This window comes from Peromyscus eremicus, chromosome 22, assembly GCF_949786415.1.
Source record: "Peromyscus eremicus chromosome 22, PerEre_H2_v1, whole genome shotgun sequence".
Classification (NCBI taxonomy): Eukaryota; Metazoa; Chordata; class Mammalia; order Rodentia; family Cricetidae; genus Peromyscus; species Peromyscus eremicus.
Window position 1 is genome coordinate 23,900,225 of NC_081437.1, and position 16,173 is coordinate 23,916,397.

Sequence of the window (16,173 nt, forward strand, 5' to 3'; positions counted from 1 at the left end):
AAAACCCTCAGATGACTCTTAGAAACTACATATGAAACACCTCTGCATGATTCTTCAGCAGAGACAAGCAGCCACACTCTTTTACTGACCAGGCCTTAACATGGGGTTGAGCACCGCTTTTGCCAATACTCGGCAAGCCAAGCCCTGGTTCATGACGCTGGAAAAACCGTTTTCAAGTAAGAGGACAGTCACCGTCTAAACACGGCTGCACCATCCTTCAGGACTGAGAGCCTACCTGGGTGCCCTTGGTCATCCTCGGGTTCACTTGGCCCTTGGCACAGTGAATAGCGTGAGCTGGAGGACCAGGGCAGTCATCCTGTTATCAGAGCTCCTTGTGGGTTTAAAATACAGTTTGCTACACAGTTCTTCTAAGCGCCTTCTATTTTCCACACGCTGACAAAATGACTTCCCTTCTATCTTTACCATGTTTAACAGGATGCCCTCGTGTACTGTTTTCAGAAGCAACCCTCCAATCCAAAAATAAATGAAAACCAAACCACACAGTTGGAAATCAAGTTTTGTTTTTATATGAACAGAAGTAGACCATCTAGAAATATTTCAGTTTATTTAAATTGTTAAGTAGAGTATGAAACCGAATTTGTAGCTAGTACCAGAGAATGGACTCAACTGTTGGTGTTTGATGAGAACAGCTTCTACACAAGATCCCAAGAGACTTACAGAAAGGGGACAAAGCCCTAAGAGTAAGCAAATAAAACTCAGGTTTCAAACAGATTATACAAAAGGTGATTTATACTCCATTTCCCTTTTTTTTTTGTTTTGATATTCAGAAAGTGCAGATTTAACAAAAGGTAGCCGTAACCCTTTCTCTGTACAATGCCGATTATAATTATGCAAACGACAAAACTGTCAGCCTGTCAGCCAAAGTCCCAGTGTGTAGCTCCAAACCTTAAGTCACTGAATCAAGGATTAAAGAGGTTTAAAGTGAAGCGGCAACTGCCACATTCCAGAGAGAGGGAAGAACACAAACAGCGAGGACCCAGAGACAGCAGCAGGTTTAACCTACAACTTCAAAAGCTTAGACATTGCATTCTTCAGAGTGGAAAATCCGGGATTATTTGGCAATGTTGCTTTTTACTAGTAAACAATGATAAAGTCAAGTGAGGGAGGAAAAAAAACTAAGAGCCACCAGTGAGGCATATAAAATTGTCTTTAGGGCACTATCTGAAAAATGCATGGGTTCTCTTAGCAGATATGTCCCTATATTGTTTGTGTGAGCCAAGAGGTCATTAAAATGCGTGTCACAGAAATCTTTTCAATGGAAGCTGCTGTCCTAAACTCAGCCTCTGCTCGAAATGAATCATGCTATTCACAATTATTTCCACAAAGGTATCATCTTAGGATGCCAGCAGCATAGGGAACTTAGCCTACCCTGTCCTAATGAGAAGCAATGAAGCCAGACTAGAAAGAGGAAGAGAGGCGAGGGTCAGAAAGCCAGAGATCTCAGCTTTACATGAGAAGCCTTTCGCTGTCCTTTGTATTCTTTAAAAATCCATGGTAATACAAGTTTTCCAAGAGGATGTAAAGATGGGACATTAATAATATTATAATGTATTTCTAAATCTTACAGTAAAGACAACTTAACACTGAAGTGTTCTTCAGAGGCCAAATCTCAATACATTTGGCAAACATCACTAAGATCCACTCCTCCTTCGTGCTCTTCACGTTTATTTCAGAACCAGTCTTTCCTGGGCTACCGAACTGCCAGAGGAGTTGCCAGAGTGGAGACTACTCAAATTCAGGTTAAGAAGTTTATTCTAGGAAAGTGAATAGGATATATACCTAATTAGAAAGACAAACCACAACACCCTCCAAACACTAGTGCATGCAATTAACTCTTCCATTTCATAAACTCAATGGACAGACAGGGAGGGCAAGGGGGAGGGGAGGAACAGAAGGCAGACAGCGGGACAGGTTTTAGGAGAGTAAATGAGGGCCGACACCGATTAACTGACATCTGATAGTAGGCAGTTAGAATTTATCTTTCCGTTTACTTAGCAAGGTAAATCAGTGCTGTATGTTCAATTCGACAAACCTTTCATCTTTAAATAACTCAGACCAGGAGCAGTGGGCAAACAAAGCAGCATGCAGAAAGATGAGACGCAGGGACAGAGTGGCCGAGGGACCTGGTGGCAGGAACTGGTTTCAATATCAAGGCCACTGGAAACGAGACTGCAAATCAAGTATCACTTCTGCCTCACCCTTTGTCCTCAGTTAACTACTGTGAAAGTTACAGCCGAGCAAACCGCGAGCATCTGAACGGGCTGATGTCGGATGAAATGTCTCCTGCACATGCTTCCAAACAAAACAAGAAGAACCGAAGAAGTTCCTTTCCACATAAGGCACAGGACAAAATTAACCCCACGGACAGATTCAAGGCAAAAATGAGTGCTTCCTGGCTTTTGTTTCTTTGCTATCACGTCTATAGATTATAGGGACTCAAGCACATTATTCATGACAGAAAATCCCACTGTTGTACAAAATAAAATTGTTAATTCTAACTTTTATTCTTATACAATTTTGCAGAATAGAGTTGAAATGATTGCTATAGTTTAATGTTGATAAGAACTGGACTATAATACAACTGAAGTGCAGTGGTGAGCTGAGCAATACATCTGAAAATGAAGTCACAGACATGATTTTCTATACATTTTTTTGTTTGAAGAAAATTATAATAGTCCGCAAGCAGTCACAGATGAAAGAACAAATAAAATAGGTGGACTGAATCGTTAAGATGAGGAACAAAAAGATCTGTTTAGAGTTAAAAATGGACAGAGTGTTTTATTTTGCAGCAAGAGGAGAAACGGATGGTGGATGGCGACAGATGGACAGGAGAGAGCTCAGCAGCATTTGCTCTTCCAGCCCGTCACGCCTCCTCCACTGCTGATGTCTACGTTTTCACTGTTGGGCTCTTTTACAGGGGTCTGCAACAACACAAGGAGGCAACTGTGAGGAACCACTGGCGTGACGACAGACTCCACGGGGAGACACATCAATATCAGCTATACAACAAAAGGCAGTCACGGTCACGGGAGGAGCTCGCCACCCTCCCCCACCCACACTAAGTCTCGACTTGGAAACTGTTTCTGGTTGTCCTTTAGGTGGCCTCCTCCTCGTGGAGTGTGACAGACATCTCCTGGCAACACTTACTAAAGCATCTCAAACCCTCCCTGCCTAACTCTCCTGAGCAGGTTTGTCACTGGAGTACTTAGTACTTAGCATCATTAAGCCAGACGTGGTAGCACATGCTTGTAATCCCAGAATCCAGAAGACAGAAAATGAAGAATTCTAGGTCAGCCTGGACTACACAACAAGACCTGTGTTTTTGTTGTTGTTGGTTTTTTTTTTTTGTTTGTTTGTTTGTTTTTTAGACAGGGTTTCTCTGTGTAGCTTTCCTGGATCTTGCTCTGTAGACCAGGCTGGCCTCGAACTCACAGACAGTTCCCAGGCCTCGAACTCCGCCTGGCTCGCCTGAGTGCTGGGATTAAAGGTGTGCGCCACTACCGCCTGGCCTGTGTTTTGTTTTGTCTTGAAAGGCAGGTGTTGCTAAGAATGATGACTGAGTTTAGTCTTTGGGACCATACAATAGGACAGAGCTGACTCCTACATGTTGCCTCTGAGCTTCACAATGCGCTGTAGAACTCATGCAAATCCTGCCCCCTCCAAATAAAAAATATTTACAACTCACAAAAAGCATTGTTAGGTCATGTCTAACATGAGAGACACCAAGAACCTTTCTCTGTTCAGTTATTTGCCTTTTCAGACAGGTCTGCATTAACTGGTGCTTTAAAAAAGGTAACCTTTGTGGGCTGGTGGTGGTGCACGCCTTTAATCCCAGCACTCAGGAGGCAGAGGCAGGCGGATCTCTGTGAGTTCAAGGCTGGACCGGTCTACAGAGCAAGTTCCAGGAAAGCCAGGGCTACACAGGGAAATCTGTCTCAAAAATCAACCAAACAAAAAGGCAATCTCAATCATGAGTTTGGGGATGGGAGGGGATGAAATGCAGTTACATAGTTTGGGTGGGCAAGACTTAGAAGAAGCTCCAAGGACACACCAAAATGTTAATGGTCTAACTCTTAGGGGTGGGCTTTCTCCTTTCTATTATTCTGCATTTCTCCAACATCCTGCACATGTTTCTTAGAGTATCACAACAGAACTTTAAAGGCTAAGGTGTGTCTGAGAACTTAGCTTCATGGAACAACTTAAAAATCAAGGTCTTTGGCAGAACAAGGGAAAATATTAAAATGTTCTAAATACCCAGCAGCCCTTGGAGAGCCTAGTAACCCTGAAGTGAGATTCCTGTTTGACTTAGTCTCAACCGCCTCAAGACGGACTCATCAAGTTGTAGACTAACAAGACTGGTCCCCAAACCCCGTGAGCTTCCTGATGTCTGCCTTTGCTACTTGGACAGCTTTTAAGGGAAATACACAGAAAGTAAAGAGGCAGCTCAAACAGGCCCACACCAAGGAAACACAACTGCGCAGGAGTTCCCTTTCTCTGGGGACTTGTGGCTCCCAGGGTAAGTGGGACTGAGGTTTACTCACTACAGCTCACAGTCTGGCTTTCTCTAACTTAATGAGATCTGTGTAGATCTCGACAAAGGAGCGTCTCTTGGTAAAACACTGGAGAGGCACAATATGAATTCAGTTTATGAAGCAGACCTTAATCTGGCTCTCAGCCAGAAATAGGGCACTAACCAAGAGAAGAGTTAACAAGGTATTCTTTAAATTTGGGGAGATGATGATGATGATTTTGAGACAGGGTCTCACTATGTGTGTAGCCCTGGCTTGCCCTGGATCTCGCTCTGTAGACGAGGTTGGCCTTTCACAGAGATCCACCTGCCTCTACTTCCCAAGTGCTGGGATTAAAAGCGTGCACCACTATGCTCAGCAGTTTTTTGTTTTGTTTTTTAGGAAAGGATCTCACTGTGGTACACAGGCTAGCCTTGAACTCACTATGAAAATCTGCCTTGGTCACACAAATGCTGGGATTCAAAGTGTATGCCAATGCACTTGGCTTTCAAACATTCTCTTCCATCTTTTAAACAGATTAGCTTACAAAGTAGTTTCCATGGCATTTCCATGTATGAAAGAGCTGTAATTTTCTTTCTCTTCTGAGATAGGGTATCTTACTGCCTATCTCTGGCTGGCCCGGGACTGTGCAAACTAGGACAGCACAGGACCCAGAGCCTCGAGCATGCCAAAGAAGTGCTCTGACACCGAGCTGCTTTCCAGCCCACACAATCAATGCTTAAGAAACAAAACAAAATCAGCGCTTTAAAACGTTTGCATAATTTAAAGAATTTTCTTAAAAACCTACCTTTTCAGATCTTCCTTTGATATATGTAACCTTTGCTATATGAAATACATCTATCTGTTTGGTATCATATAATCTTTTTTTTAAGCCTCATTATCTCATTTTTATCAAGCATTACACAACATGCTGCATAGAATACACTGTACTGCATATTCTCCTAGCAGTAGTGTATATCATATAATCTTTAAAAATGAAACCATTATCTTTCACTTGATCTTTTTTTAAAATTTGAGACAGGATCTGTCTTTGTAACCCAGGCTGGCTGGCCTCAACATGTGATCAACCTGCTTCATCTTCCTGGGATTAGACAGGTACCATCACGCTTGGCTCTAACCTGCTCCCCACCACTCAATACACCATGAATAGCCTTCATATACTTACCTACACTAAACTTCTCTCTCTCTCTGAATACCAGAGACTGAACTTAGGGCCTCCCACATACCAGACAATCAATCATTCTACAAATGATCTACACTCATGGTTCTCAACCTTCCTAATGCTGCAACCCTTTAAAACAGTTCCTCGTGCTATGGGGACCCCAACCATAAAATTCTTTTCATTGCTACTTCACAATTGCAATTTTGCTACTATTATGAATTGTAATGTAAATATTTTTGGACAGAGCGTTGCCAAAGGGGTCATGACCCACAGGTTGAGAACCACTGATCTACACCCTCAGCCCCAATTTCCCTTCTTTTTGCAGGGCTCATCACCAACATCACACACACAGACACAAGGAGTTGCAGGGGAGCAGTGTGAACTAGAGAGCAGACAGTGGATACCAACAGCTACCACTGACTACCTCCTTCAGGTTCCACAGGTTTTCTAGACACCTAGCTCCAAGCTCCTTCATTCTGGAGGATGAGATATTGATAATGGGTGATCTTTTAGGAATTACAGCACCCAAACCCAAACCTTCTATGTGAACACAGTATGTAGGAGACAAAGAATAGAAGGTTGTGGGATGACCCCAGCATCCAGAAGGCTAAGACAGGAGAAACAAGAGCCGCAGGACAGCCTGAGGTCATGTAAGACTCTGGCACAAACAAAAACAAAAAACGACCCCTATCACCACCACCAAGACAAAATAATTCAAAAGTGTCGCTGCATAAAGGAACTTACCTTTCGGAGGATGTCTTCAGCTAATGTGAGGAACGCCTTTTCGATGTTTATATTTGCTTTTGCACTAGTCTCAAAAAACCTAATACCATGCTCCCTTGCGATCTAAAATAGAAGCAAAATAATGTTATGCAACTGCCAAATATGGGTCACCAACTGGTGGCACTAACATGTTAGAGGAAATAATCATTTTACTCTGAAGGTAGTGGTATCAACTAGAATACATAACCCAGATCATTTTAATGGGTCAAGACCTTAACAAGAGAGGGAGATAATGAAACAACCCTCTCCACCTCAAGAGTTCATTCCAGATATTCTGATCAGGTACGATGTCCTTACATTAAGAGCTCGGTGTGATATACCTAATTTCCGCCTGCCAGAGTCTTTTAGTTATCAAACTTCAGAATCTTAATAACTGACACGTTTCATTAAGTTCTAAGATGCAAACAACAAAACCAATCACTGACACGCTCTTCTGTACAGCTTACGGAGGCTGACACACGAGGCACGAATGTGGTTCTGCCCCCATGTTACCTATGCAGTGGAGAGGATGCTCACAGGTAAGTGAGCCACTGCTTCCAAAGAGCCCTTTCCTGAAAACCCGGAACAGCCGCCCAGTGCACCGCAGCAGCACCACAGCCCTGCAGTGGAGCTCTATCACCTCCACAGTTCACTCTTACCTGCTCTCCTTTGCCTTTAGGTACAACTCTCTTATCGTCCATGTCACACTTGTTTCCTAGTAACATTCTTTCCACATCTTCGTTGGCATGCTGAAACAGGATAAAATTGTATTTTTGCACACTGACATGAATTATGACTTAATATTCTCTGAACATGACTGTATGTTCCTTAAACTCATGTCCTTTTCCGAGTGTCTGTGCGTGTGGCATGCATGTAAGTGCAGGGACACAGATCCATGCATGGGAAAGAAAGAGCCTGTGCCTGGACCGGCTCCCTGCTGTGCGCTTGTATGCTTTAAAGTGCTACAGAAATGACCAACAGTGGCAACACCTAGCAGGGACACACTGCTTAGTTAGTAAACATATTCCTATTGGTGTGGGAAACCTTTGCAGTTATGACTTCAGCTCAGGCCTCCTTTCTTCCTAACCACCATCCCTCTCGGAAGAAGAATTATCTATAGCAAAGCTAAGAAGAAAAGTATCTAAAAAATTGCTGACACTCACTTCTCAGCAACACTCCCCATTTTTAGAAGTCAAAATGGTATTAAAAATTCTTCATTCAGGCTGTAGAGTTGGCTCAGAGGTTAAGAGCACTGACTGCTCTTCCAGAGGTCCTGAGTTCAATTCTCAGCATCCACATGGTGGTTCACAACCACCTATAATGAGATCTGGTGCCCTCTTCTGGCATGCACGCAGGACACTGCATACTTAATACATTTTTTAAAATTCTTCATTCATTAAATTAAATCTAAGCCAGGGTAGGTAGGAGAGCTGGCTCAGCAGTCAAGAGCACTGCTGCTCTTGCAGAGGAGCCAGGTTGATTCCCAGCATCCACGTGGTAGCTCACACACACCTGTAACTCTAGAGCCTCTGTTGACTTCCACGGCACCAGGCATTCAAACGGCACACATACAAATGTGTAGGCAAAACATTCATACACCTAAGTCTAAGAAAAAAAGGAATGGTGGAGTATGCCTGTAATCCTAGCACTTGGGAGGCAGAGATCAAAGAATTAAGGATTTAAGGTCACAGAGTTGAGGCTAGCCTAGGCTATGTGAGACCCTGACTTAAAGACCCAAACCAAAACCAAACAATCAAAAACCTAAACCAAAACTTTTGTGCAACCAAGTGGCAGCATTAATTTCACTGCAGAAAAGAATTTCAGCATAACCTGGCAAAACAGCTTCTCTCATCTTTGGGCTGGAGAGGTAGTTCAGTAGCTAAGAGCACTCGATGTTCTTCCTGAGAACACAAGTTCAGTTCCCAGCACCCACACCAGGTCAATGACAACATCCACTTGTAACTCTAGCTTCAGGGTATCTGATAATCTCTTCTGGAGTCAGTGGGTACCCACACATGGTATTTACTCATACAGGTACATTCCTATAAGTAAAAATCATTGTTTAAAAAGAGAGAATCCCAGGACAAGTCAGTGTGAAACAGCTGAAGTGACTAAGAGATTGTGAACATACACTTAGGCACAGAAGTTAGTAGAAAATGAGGCACTTGGGGAAGGAACTGTGCATAGCCAACTGTGGACATGATTTCAAGAGTCACATTTAAGATGTTAACAACCATTAGACATTTGATTTGTGGCTTTAAAAAAAAAAAGTCTCACTGTGTAACTTTGGGAGCCTTGAACTCATAGAGATCTGCCTGCTTCTGCTTCCTAAGTGCTGGGATTAAAGGCATGCATGGCCATGCCTGGGGTTTTTTGATGGTTTTTAAATTACTTTGTTCTAAGGGACCTTCCACCTGTTTCCACCCCCTCTTTTTCTGTAAATGGCATCACAGGGTGATTTCTGAGACACACTGGATAGGATTACAGACTGGTAAGGTAAAACCACAGATCACAAGCACTAACAGGGAGCTAAGACACATTTTCATTGTAAAGGAAGTTTAAGTCATAAAATTTCCAGAAAATTACAAGCTACTATCTAGGAAAGGAGGAAGGCCATATTTGACATCTCACATATGCCAAGACTTTAAGCACAGGTCACTGCCATTTTAAAACCCTTACTGGGATGTCTTTATACAGAAGAGTCTCTCTCCCACACAGTAAACCATGTTGGCAGTCACTTGGCACAGAACTTCAACCAGACTGGGATATGGGGCAGCTTTCTCAACCCATGTCCCATTAGGTGACCTCACTTTTCTTTCCTGCCTTACAAGTATGCAGAAGAGTGAAAAGGACTGGGTAGCTCAGTTGGTAGACTGCTTGCCTGCTATGCAGGAAGCTGCAAGAGGCAGGAGGATTAGAAGTTCAAGACCGGTCTGAGATGAGTCAAAAGACACTGACAAGACCATCCACAAAACAGACAATACTCGTAAATCACACACAGAGCTTCAAGCCAATGAGATGATTCAGTGGAGCAAGATGCTTGCTGTGAGCTGGGCAGTGGTGGCACACACCTTTAATCCCAGTACTTGGGAAGTAGAGGCAGGTGGATGGATCTCTGAGTTCCAGGCCAGCCTGGTTTACAGAGCGAGTTCCAGGACAGCCAGGGTTACACAGAGAAAGCCAGCCTCGAAAAACTAAAAAAAGACAAAAGAAAAAGAAAAGAAGTGAAGCTTGCCATGTCAGCCTGTTACGATGAACCGGGTCCCTGAAAGCCGTGTAAAGGTGAAGAAGGTTGTCTTCTGACCCTACATGTGTGCCCTGACAAGCATAGCCCTATCTATACCAAACACACATCTACACACCTCACACAAATATCTCCGTGTTTTAGAGAATTAACATGAGATCAAGCCTCCCAAGAACTGGGCTAAGGGTAACTAACATCTTTGGTCTAAAGAGCCCTTCCCTGAGTATTTCTATAGCCAAGTAGTTACCCTGCTTCATGTATCCCTCCAAAGTCCTAGTGAAATGTAAATGTTAGAGGACAGCAATATGGCATGAATAACAATTCCAACAGGAAGTCTCAAAGCTATAGCAATGAAATAGATACGCTTTGATATGTAAGTTCAGCTTACAAAAAACTGTTAACTTTAGTACTATTTCCTTTTGGTTAGATTTACTGTCTTTATATCTAAACACGTCAAAATGTCAAGAACCAATATAACCTTTCCATAACTTAATAATTAAAATTTTTTAAATCATTCAATTCAATTCAGTGAAAAACAATTAACACTGGTAGTTCTTATTATCTACAGAACTACTGAACCAAGTTTGAAGATCAACTACTCAGCTGGCGAGGGAGGGAGGGTTTAGGCACTTCCGAGGTCTTACCTCATCTATGTTTCTAAGCCACTTGCTGATGTTCTCAAAACTTTTGCCATTGGTGATGTCATACACTAGCATGATGCCCATTGCTCCTCTGTAGTAGGAGGTTGTGATGGTGTGAAATCGCTCTTGGCCTGCTGTGTCCCTGAAACAAACAGTCAAGAATTGATTGAAGCATCTTAATATCACTACACTTCAAATAAAGGACAAAACTGAATAGTAGCAAAAGTACAGATTGAAATTCCCTATTGACCACAAAGAGGAAACAGAACAAGCACTCATTGAACTCTTTGAGACAGACCGGCCTCAGCCTCCAAAGTGCTGGCAGCCCGGGAATGCCCAGCTCCACACTTCATAGTTGGAGGTAATTTGTGGTGGTATTGTGTTCCCCAAAATATTGTGCATGCTAATAAACTTATCTGGGGTCAGAGGACAGAACAGCCACAATATTAAACATAGAGGATAGGCAGTGGTAGCACACGCCTTTAATCCTAGCATTCCAGAGGCAGAGATCTACCTGGATCTCTGTGTGTTCAAGGATACAGCCAAGCATTGTGACTCATGCCTTTAATCCCAGAAAGTGAGCCTTTAATCCCAGGGAGTGATGGCAGAAAGCAGAAAAGTATATAAGGCGTGAGGACCAGAAACTAGAAGCACTGGCTGGTTAAGCTTTTAGGCTTTGGAGCAGCACAGTTCAGCTGAGAGGCACCCAGTCTGAGGAAACAGGATCAGCTAAGGAATTGGCAAGGTGAGGAAGCTGTGGCTTGTTCTGCTTCTCTGATCTTCCAGCATTCACTCCAATAACTGGCCTGAGGTTTGATTTTATTAATAAGGACTTTTAAGATTCATGCTACAGTAATTAATGACCTACTCATACTGAGCTGAAAGGAAGAGAACAGTAGCAAGTGACAAAAAAAAAAATGTTTTGGTGTGCCGGGCGGTGGTGGCGCACGCCTTTAATCCCAGCACTCGGGAGGCAGAGCCGGGCGGATCTCTGTGAGTTCGAGGCCAGCCTGGGCTACCAAGTGAGTTCCAGGAAAGGCGCAAAGCTACACAGAGAAACCCTGTCTCGAAAAACCAAAAAAAAAAAAAAAAAAAAAAAAAAAAAAAAAAATGTTTTGAACTTATTTAAATACCCACAAGCCATATAAAAACTCCTGGATCCATTTCACTCAGTATCTTACTCCCATAATAAACACGAAAGCATGTGGAATTCTTAGATCATTAAAGACCACTGTTTGTTAGTTTACTCACTCACTCACTTCAGCCTGGCCAGGGTCTTGCACATGCTAGTCAGGTAGTCCACCACTGTACTACATCCCCACCTCCACACTTTTCCACCTCATTGCATTGAATTTTTTAAAGTTATTTTTATTTCTGTGTGTGAGTGTTTTGTCTGCACGTATGTCTGTGTACCACATATGCACCTTGTGCCCATGGAAGCCAGAATCTCCTTGGCCTTGAGTTACAGTTAGTTATGAGCGGCCATGAGGATGCTGGTCCTCTATGGAGGACCCAGGTTCTCCATCACTGAGCCATCTCTCCAGCCCCCTCTCTTTAACTGTGCATCTTTATTTTATCTTATGTAAATGTGTAAGGGTTTTGCTTGTGTAAGTGCATGCGCATTACATGCTTGCCTGGTGCCTTTCAGAGACCAGAAGAGGGCATCAGATCCAAAGACTACCTTTTTTTTTTTTTTTTTTTTGGTTTTTCGAGACAGGGTTTCTCTGTGTGGCTTTGCGCCTTTCCTGGAACTCACTCTGTAGCCCAGGCTGGCCTCGAACTCACAGAGATCCACCTGCCTCTGCCTCCCGAGTGCTGAGATTAAAGGTGTGCGCCGCCGCCGCCCGGCAAGTTTTTTTGTAAAAGTAATTTTAAAAATTATTTTTATCTTACGTGTTTGAATGTTTTGTTGGCCTGCATGTATACGCAACGTGTGCATGTCTGGCGCCTGCAGAAGCCGGAAGAGGGAACCAGATCCCCTGGAACTGGAATTGAGGACAGTTGTGAGCTGCCATGTGGGTGCTAAGAACTGAACCTGGGTCGTCCTCTGGAAGAGCAGCCAGTGCTCTTCAACAGCAGAGCTGTCTGCCTGCGCTTACCTCATCCCTCTCTAAAACAAGGCTTCACTACTTAGCCCTGGCTGGCCTCGACCTTGCTACATAGACTAGGTTGGCCTCAAACTCCAGAGATCCTCCTGCCTCTGCCTTCCAATTACTGGGATTAAAGGTGTGCACCACCATGCCTTGCCCATAAAGTAACCCAAAGGTATCTGTAGTGTAGTAGCAAAACTATAACTTGACATTAGTATTATCTAAGACAGAATTCAGATTTCATTCTTGCCTTTCACTTACTTGTATATGTATAAATACTTCTCTGCACAGCAGAGGACCCAGGTTCTGTTCCCAGCCCATATCAGATGGCTCACAACCACGTGTAACTCCAGTTCTAGGAGATCTGATACCTTCTTCTAACCTCTACAGGCACCAGGCATGCACATGGTATACATATATACATGAAGGCAAAAAAAAAATATATTATATTTACTTATTGGGTGTATGTGTGTGTGTGTGTGTGTGTATGTGTGTGTGTGTGTGTGTGTAGAAGGGCATGTGTACACCATGGTATACGTGTGGAGGTCACAGGACAACTTCAGGGAAGGATACTCTCTTTCTACCTTGTGGGTCATGGAATCAAACTCAGTTGTAATTGATGGCAAGTACCTTTATTCACTGAACCAGCTTCCTGGCTCCCTTTATTCTGTTTTAATATTCTATGTGTCTATGTCTTCCTCTTTACCACACTGTCCTGCTCTACTGCTGCTAAATAAAATACTTTAAAATCATTGGGCAAGCCAGGTGTGGTGGCCCATGCTTTTAATCCTAGCACTCGGGAGGCAGGGGCAGCCTAGCCTGGTCTACAGAGTGAGTTCCAGGACAGCCAGAGCTGCTACACAGAGAAACCCTGTGTGTGTGTGTGTTGGGGGCGGGGGGGGGGGGGGGGGGGGGCTTTAAAAATCATATGACTGATTCTTCTTAGTGCACTTTATTAAAACTGTTTAGCTATACTAGTCTACATAATTTTAGAAGATACCTGTCTATGTTTAAAACAAAACAAAACCTCCTGGCAAAAAAAATTTTTTTTTTTTTGCAGTGTTAAAAACTGAACTCATGGCCTAAGTATGTCTAACAAGAGATCTACCATTGAGATACATCCCACCCACTCCTCTCCTCAGCAAACATCTATAAAGACTATCTGTAGTTGCTGTTTTTCCATATACCTTTGTCAGTTACTTCATGGGAGGGGCAGGAGTATGTTTGCTGGTGTGACATGCATGCAGACAAAGCACCATATACATAAAATACATAAATAAATTTAAAAAATAAGCAAAATATATAAATGCATTTTTACACAAATATATGCTTACATGGTCAATAAATACTTAAAGAGGTCCAACATCATCACTAAGCAGATATGAAAAGTAAATCAAAACCACAATGATACCACTTCAACTTCTCTAGGATGATTATAATAAAAAAGGCATGTTGGCAAGGACCTATAGAAATTGGAACCCTCACTTGTTACTGGTAGCAACATAGAATTATTCAGATATTTTAGCTAAGTCTGGCCTTTGCTCCAAACATTAAACATGGGACTGGAGAACTGCTTCGGCAGTTAAGAGTTTTTGCTGCTCTTTCAAAGGACTCAAGTTCAGTTCCCAGCACCTACATCAGGTGACTCACAAGTGGTTGTCTATAACTTCACCTCCAGAGGATCTGATGCCTTTTTCTCCCTCCTTGGACAACACAGACACACACAGACTGATAGACACATATACACACATACCCTCACACACTTCGTACTAGCCCAGACATGGAAAGGCAGTGGTGCCTGTACACATGTATAAACCAGATGAATCTTGATTAACGTGCTAAGAGAAACAGCAGCTAGTCAAACTATCAGGTATTATATAATACTGTATATAAGAAATGTCTAGACAGGAAAAGCTAAGAGACAGACTGCAAACTAATAAGGTTTGGGAGAACAGGGTATGAAAGTGCAGAGTTTCTTTTGAGAGTAAGTATTCTAAATTTGTAATGATGACTATACAATCTTGTGACTAAACTAAAAACCACTGAATTGGGCACTTTAACTGGTAAAATGGCATGTGAATTATGTCTTAATAAACCTACTACGAAACAAACCAAAAGCGCAGGTTTAAAAAACCGATATTGAGGGGCTGGAGAGATGGCTCAGAAGTTAAGAGCACTGGCTGTTCTTCCAGAGGTCCTGAGTTCAATTCCCAGCAACCACATGGTGGCTCACAACCATCTGTAATGAGATCTGGTACCCTCTTCTGGCCTGCAGGCATACATGCTGTATACATAAATAAATAAATAAATCTTTAAAAAAAAAAACCGATATTGAAAACCTTTGAAACAGGGCACTGTGGGAGCTACAGAAATGGCTCAGTGTTAAGAGCGTGCACACACAGTCACAAACCTAAAGTCAGTTCCTGTTGTGTGACTTGAAACTACCTGTAACTCCAGGTCCAGGGGACTGATGCTTCTTACCTCTGCCAGCACAGCACATACCCACACACAGACATACTTACACATAATCTAAAATTTAAACCATTAGGAATGCTAGAGAATGACTGGAGGAAAAAAAAGAAGGGCCAGGGAGACTGGGGCTCTTCCAAGGGAGGAGTCAGCAGCAGTGACTGGCTACAGAACTTACGGAGATAAGACCAAGACCAAGGCTATCAAAGTCCTGGAAGAGATAGATCCCTTCTCCTTATACCTCAAGAAGCCCCTTCAGTTTTTCCTGAGGGGATGGGGATGTCTTCAAGAGTGAGGGGTTCTTGGTTGTTGTTTTTTTTTTCTTCTTTTCCCATTTCCGTGTGTCTGTGGTGTGCACATATGTGTGTGGAGGCCCAGGGTTGATATCAGGTATTAGCTTTGATTGTTCTTCCATATGATTCATCAAGACAGGGTCACTCAAGCAAACCCAGAGCTTGCCAATATGGCTAGTCTCCAGAGCCAGCTTGCTAAAGACCTCTTCTCTACCTTTCCAGACTGGAATGGCAGGCCAATGCTGCCACCCACTCAGTAGCTAAGTGGGTTCTGGGGATCTGAACTCTGGTCCTCCTATTTGTACAGTAAAGTCTCAACCATTGAGTCAGCTCCTCAGCGCCTAGGTTTGCCAGTGCAGGAACAGACTCGTGATGGCAAGCAGACCAGGTTCAAGGCCTTTTTTCCACGAGGGACTGCAACAATTATGTTGTTCAGGGTGTTGAATGCTCCATCAGCCACTGCCAACCATACAAACATTGTCCTGATCAACATTTCCATTATCCTGAGGACTCTAGAGTCCTTTGCAAGGTATTTGGTCACTGCAACTCTGCTCTGGCACAGCCTCATCTCAGCCTGTTAATTTCCTGTATTTAGTTATAAAGTCCTTCTAGTCACGTCTAACTAACACAGTAGGAAAAAAGAAGTGGTGCTGAAATGAGGCCACTGTCTCTGGGTAAAGGATAAAGTCACCAGTACAGACTATACAGAAGACTTTAGGATCCTCAGGATGATAGAGTTGTTGGCCAGGAAAATGACTCTGTGGCTAACAGTTGTCTTTGTTTGTTTGTTTGTTTGTTTGTTTTGGTTTTGGTTTTTCGAGACAGGTTTTCTCTGTGTAGCTTTGCGCCTTTCCTGGAACTCACTTGGTAGTCCAGACTGGCCTCAAACTCACAGAGGTCCGCCTGGCTCTGCCTCCCGAGTGCTGGGATTAAAGGCGTGCGCCACCACCGCCCGGCTTGTT

The 16,173-nt window shown here is 43.1% G+C and overlaps 1 protein-coding gene across 1 annotated transcript in view; it reads right to left on the bottom strand.

The window, feature by feature from the left end:
- Window positions 1–504: 504 nt before the first annotated feature.
- Rab10 (RAB10, member RAS oncogene family) overlaps window positions 505–16,173 on the bottom strand; it is a 58,319-nt gene continuing 42,650 nt past the window's right edge. Inside the window, exons 3-6 of the mRNA XM_059248387.1 lie at window positions 10,363–10,501; window positions 7,134–7,223; window positions 6,457–6,558; window positions 505–2,942 (exon numbers count right to left, since the gene is read on the bottom strand). Of these exons, the coding sequence (XP_059104370.1) occupies window positions 2,859–2,942; window positions 6,457–6,558; window positions 7,134–7,223; window positions 10,363–10,501 (415 nt within the window). The 3' untranslated portion in view covers window positions 505–2,858. The remainder of the gene's footprint in view (window positions 2,943–6,456; window positions 6,559–7,133; window positions 7,224–10,362; window positions 10,502–16,173) is intronic.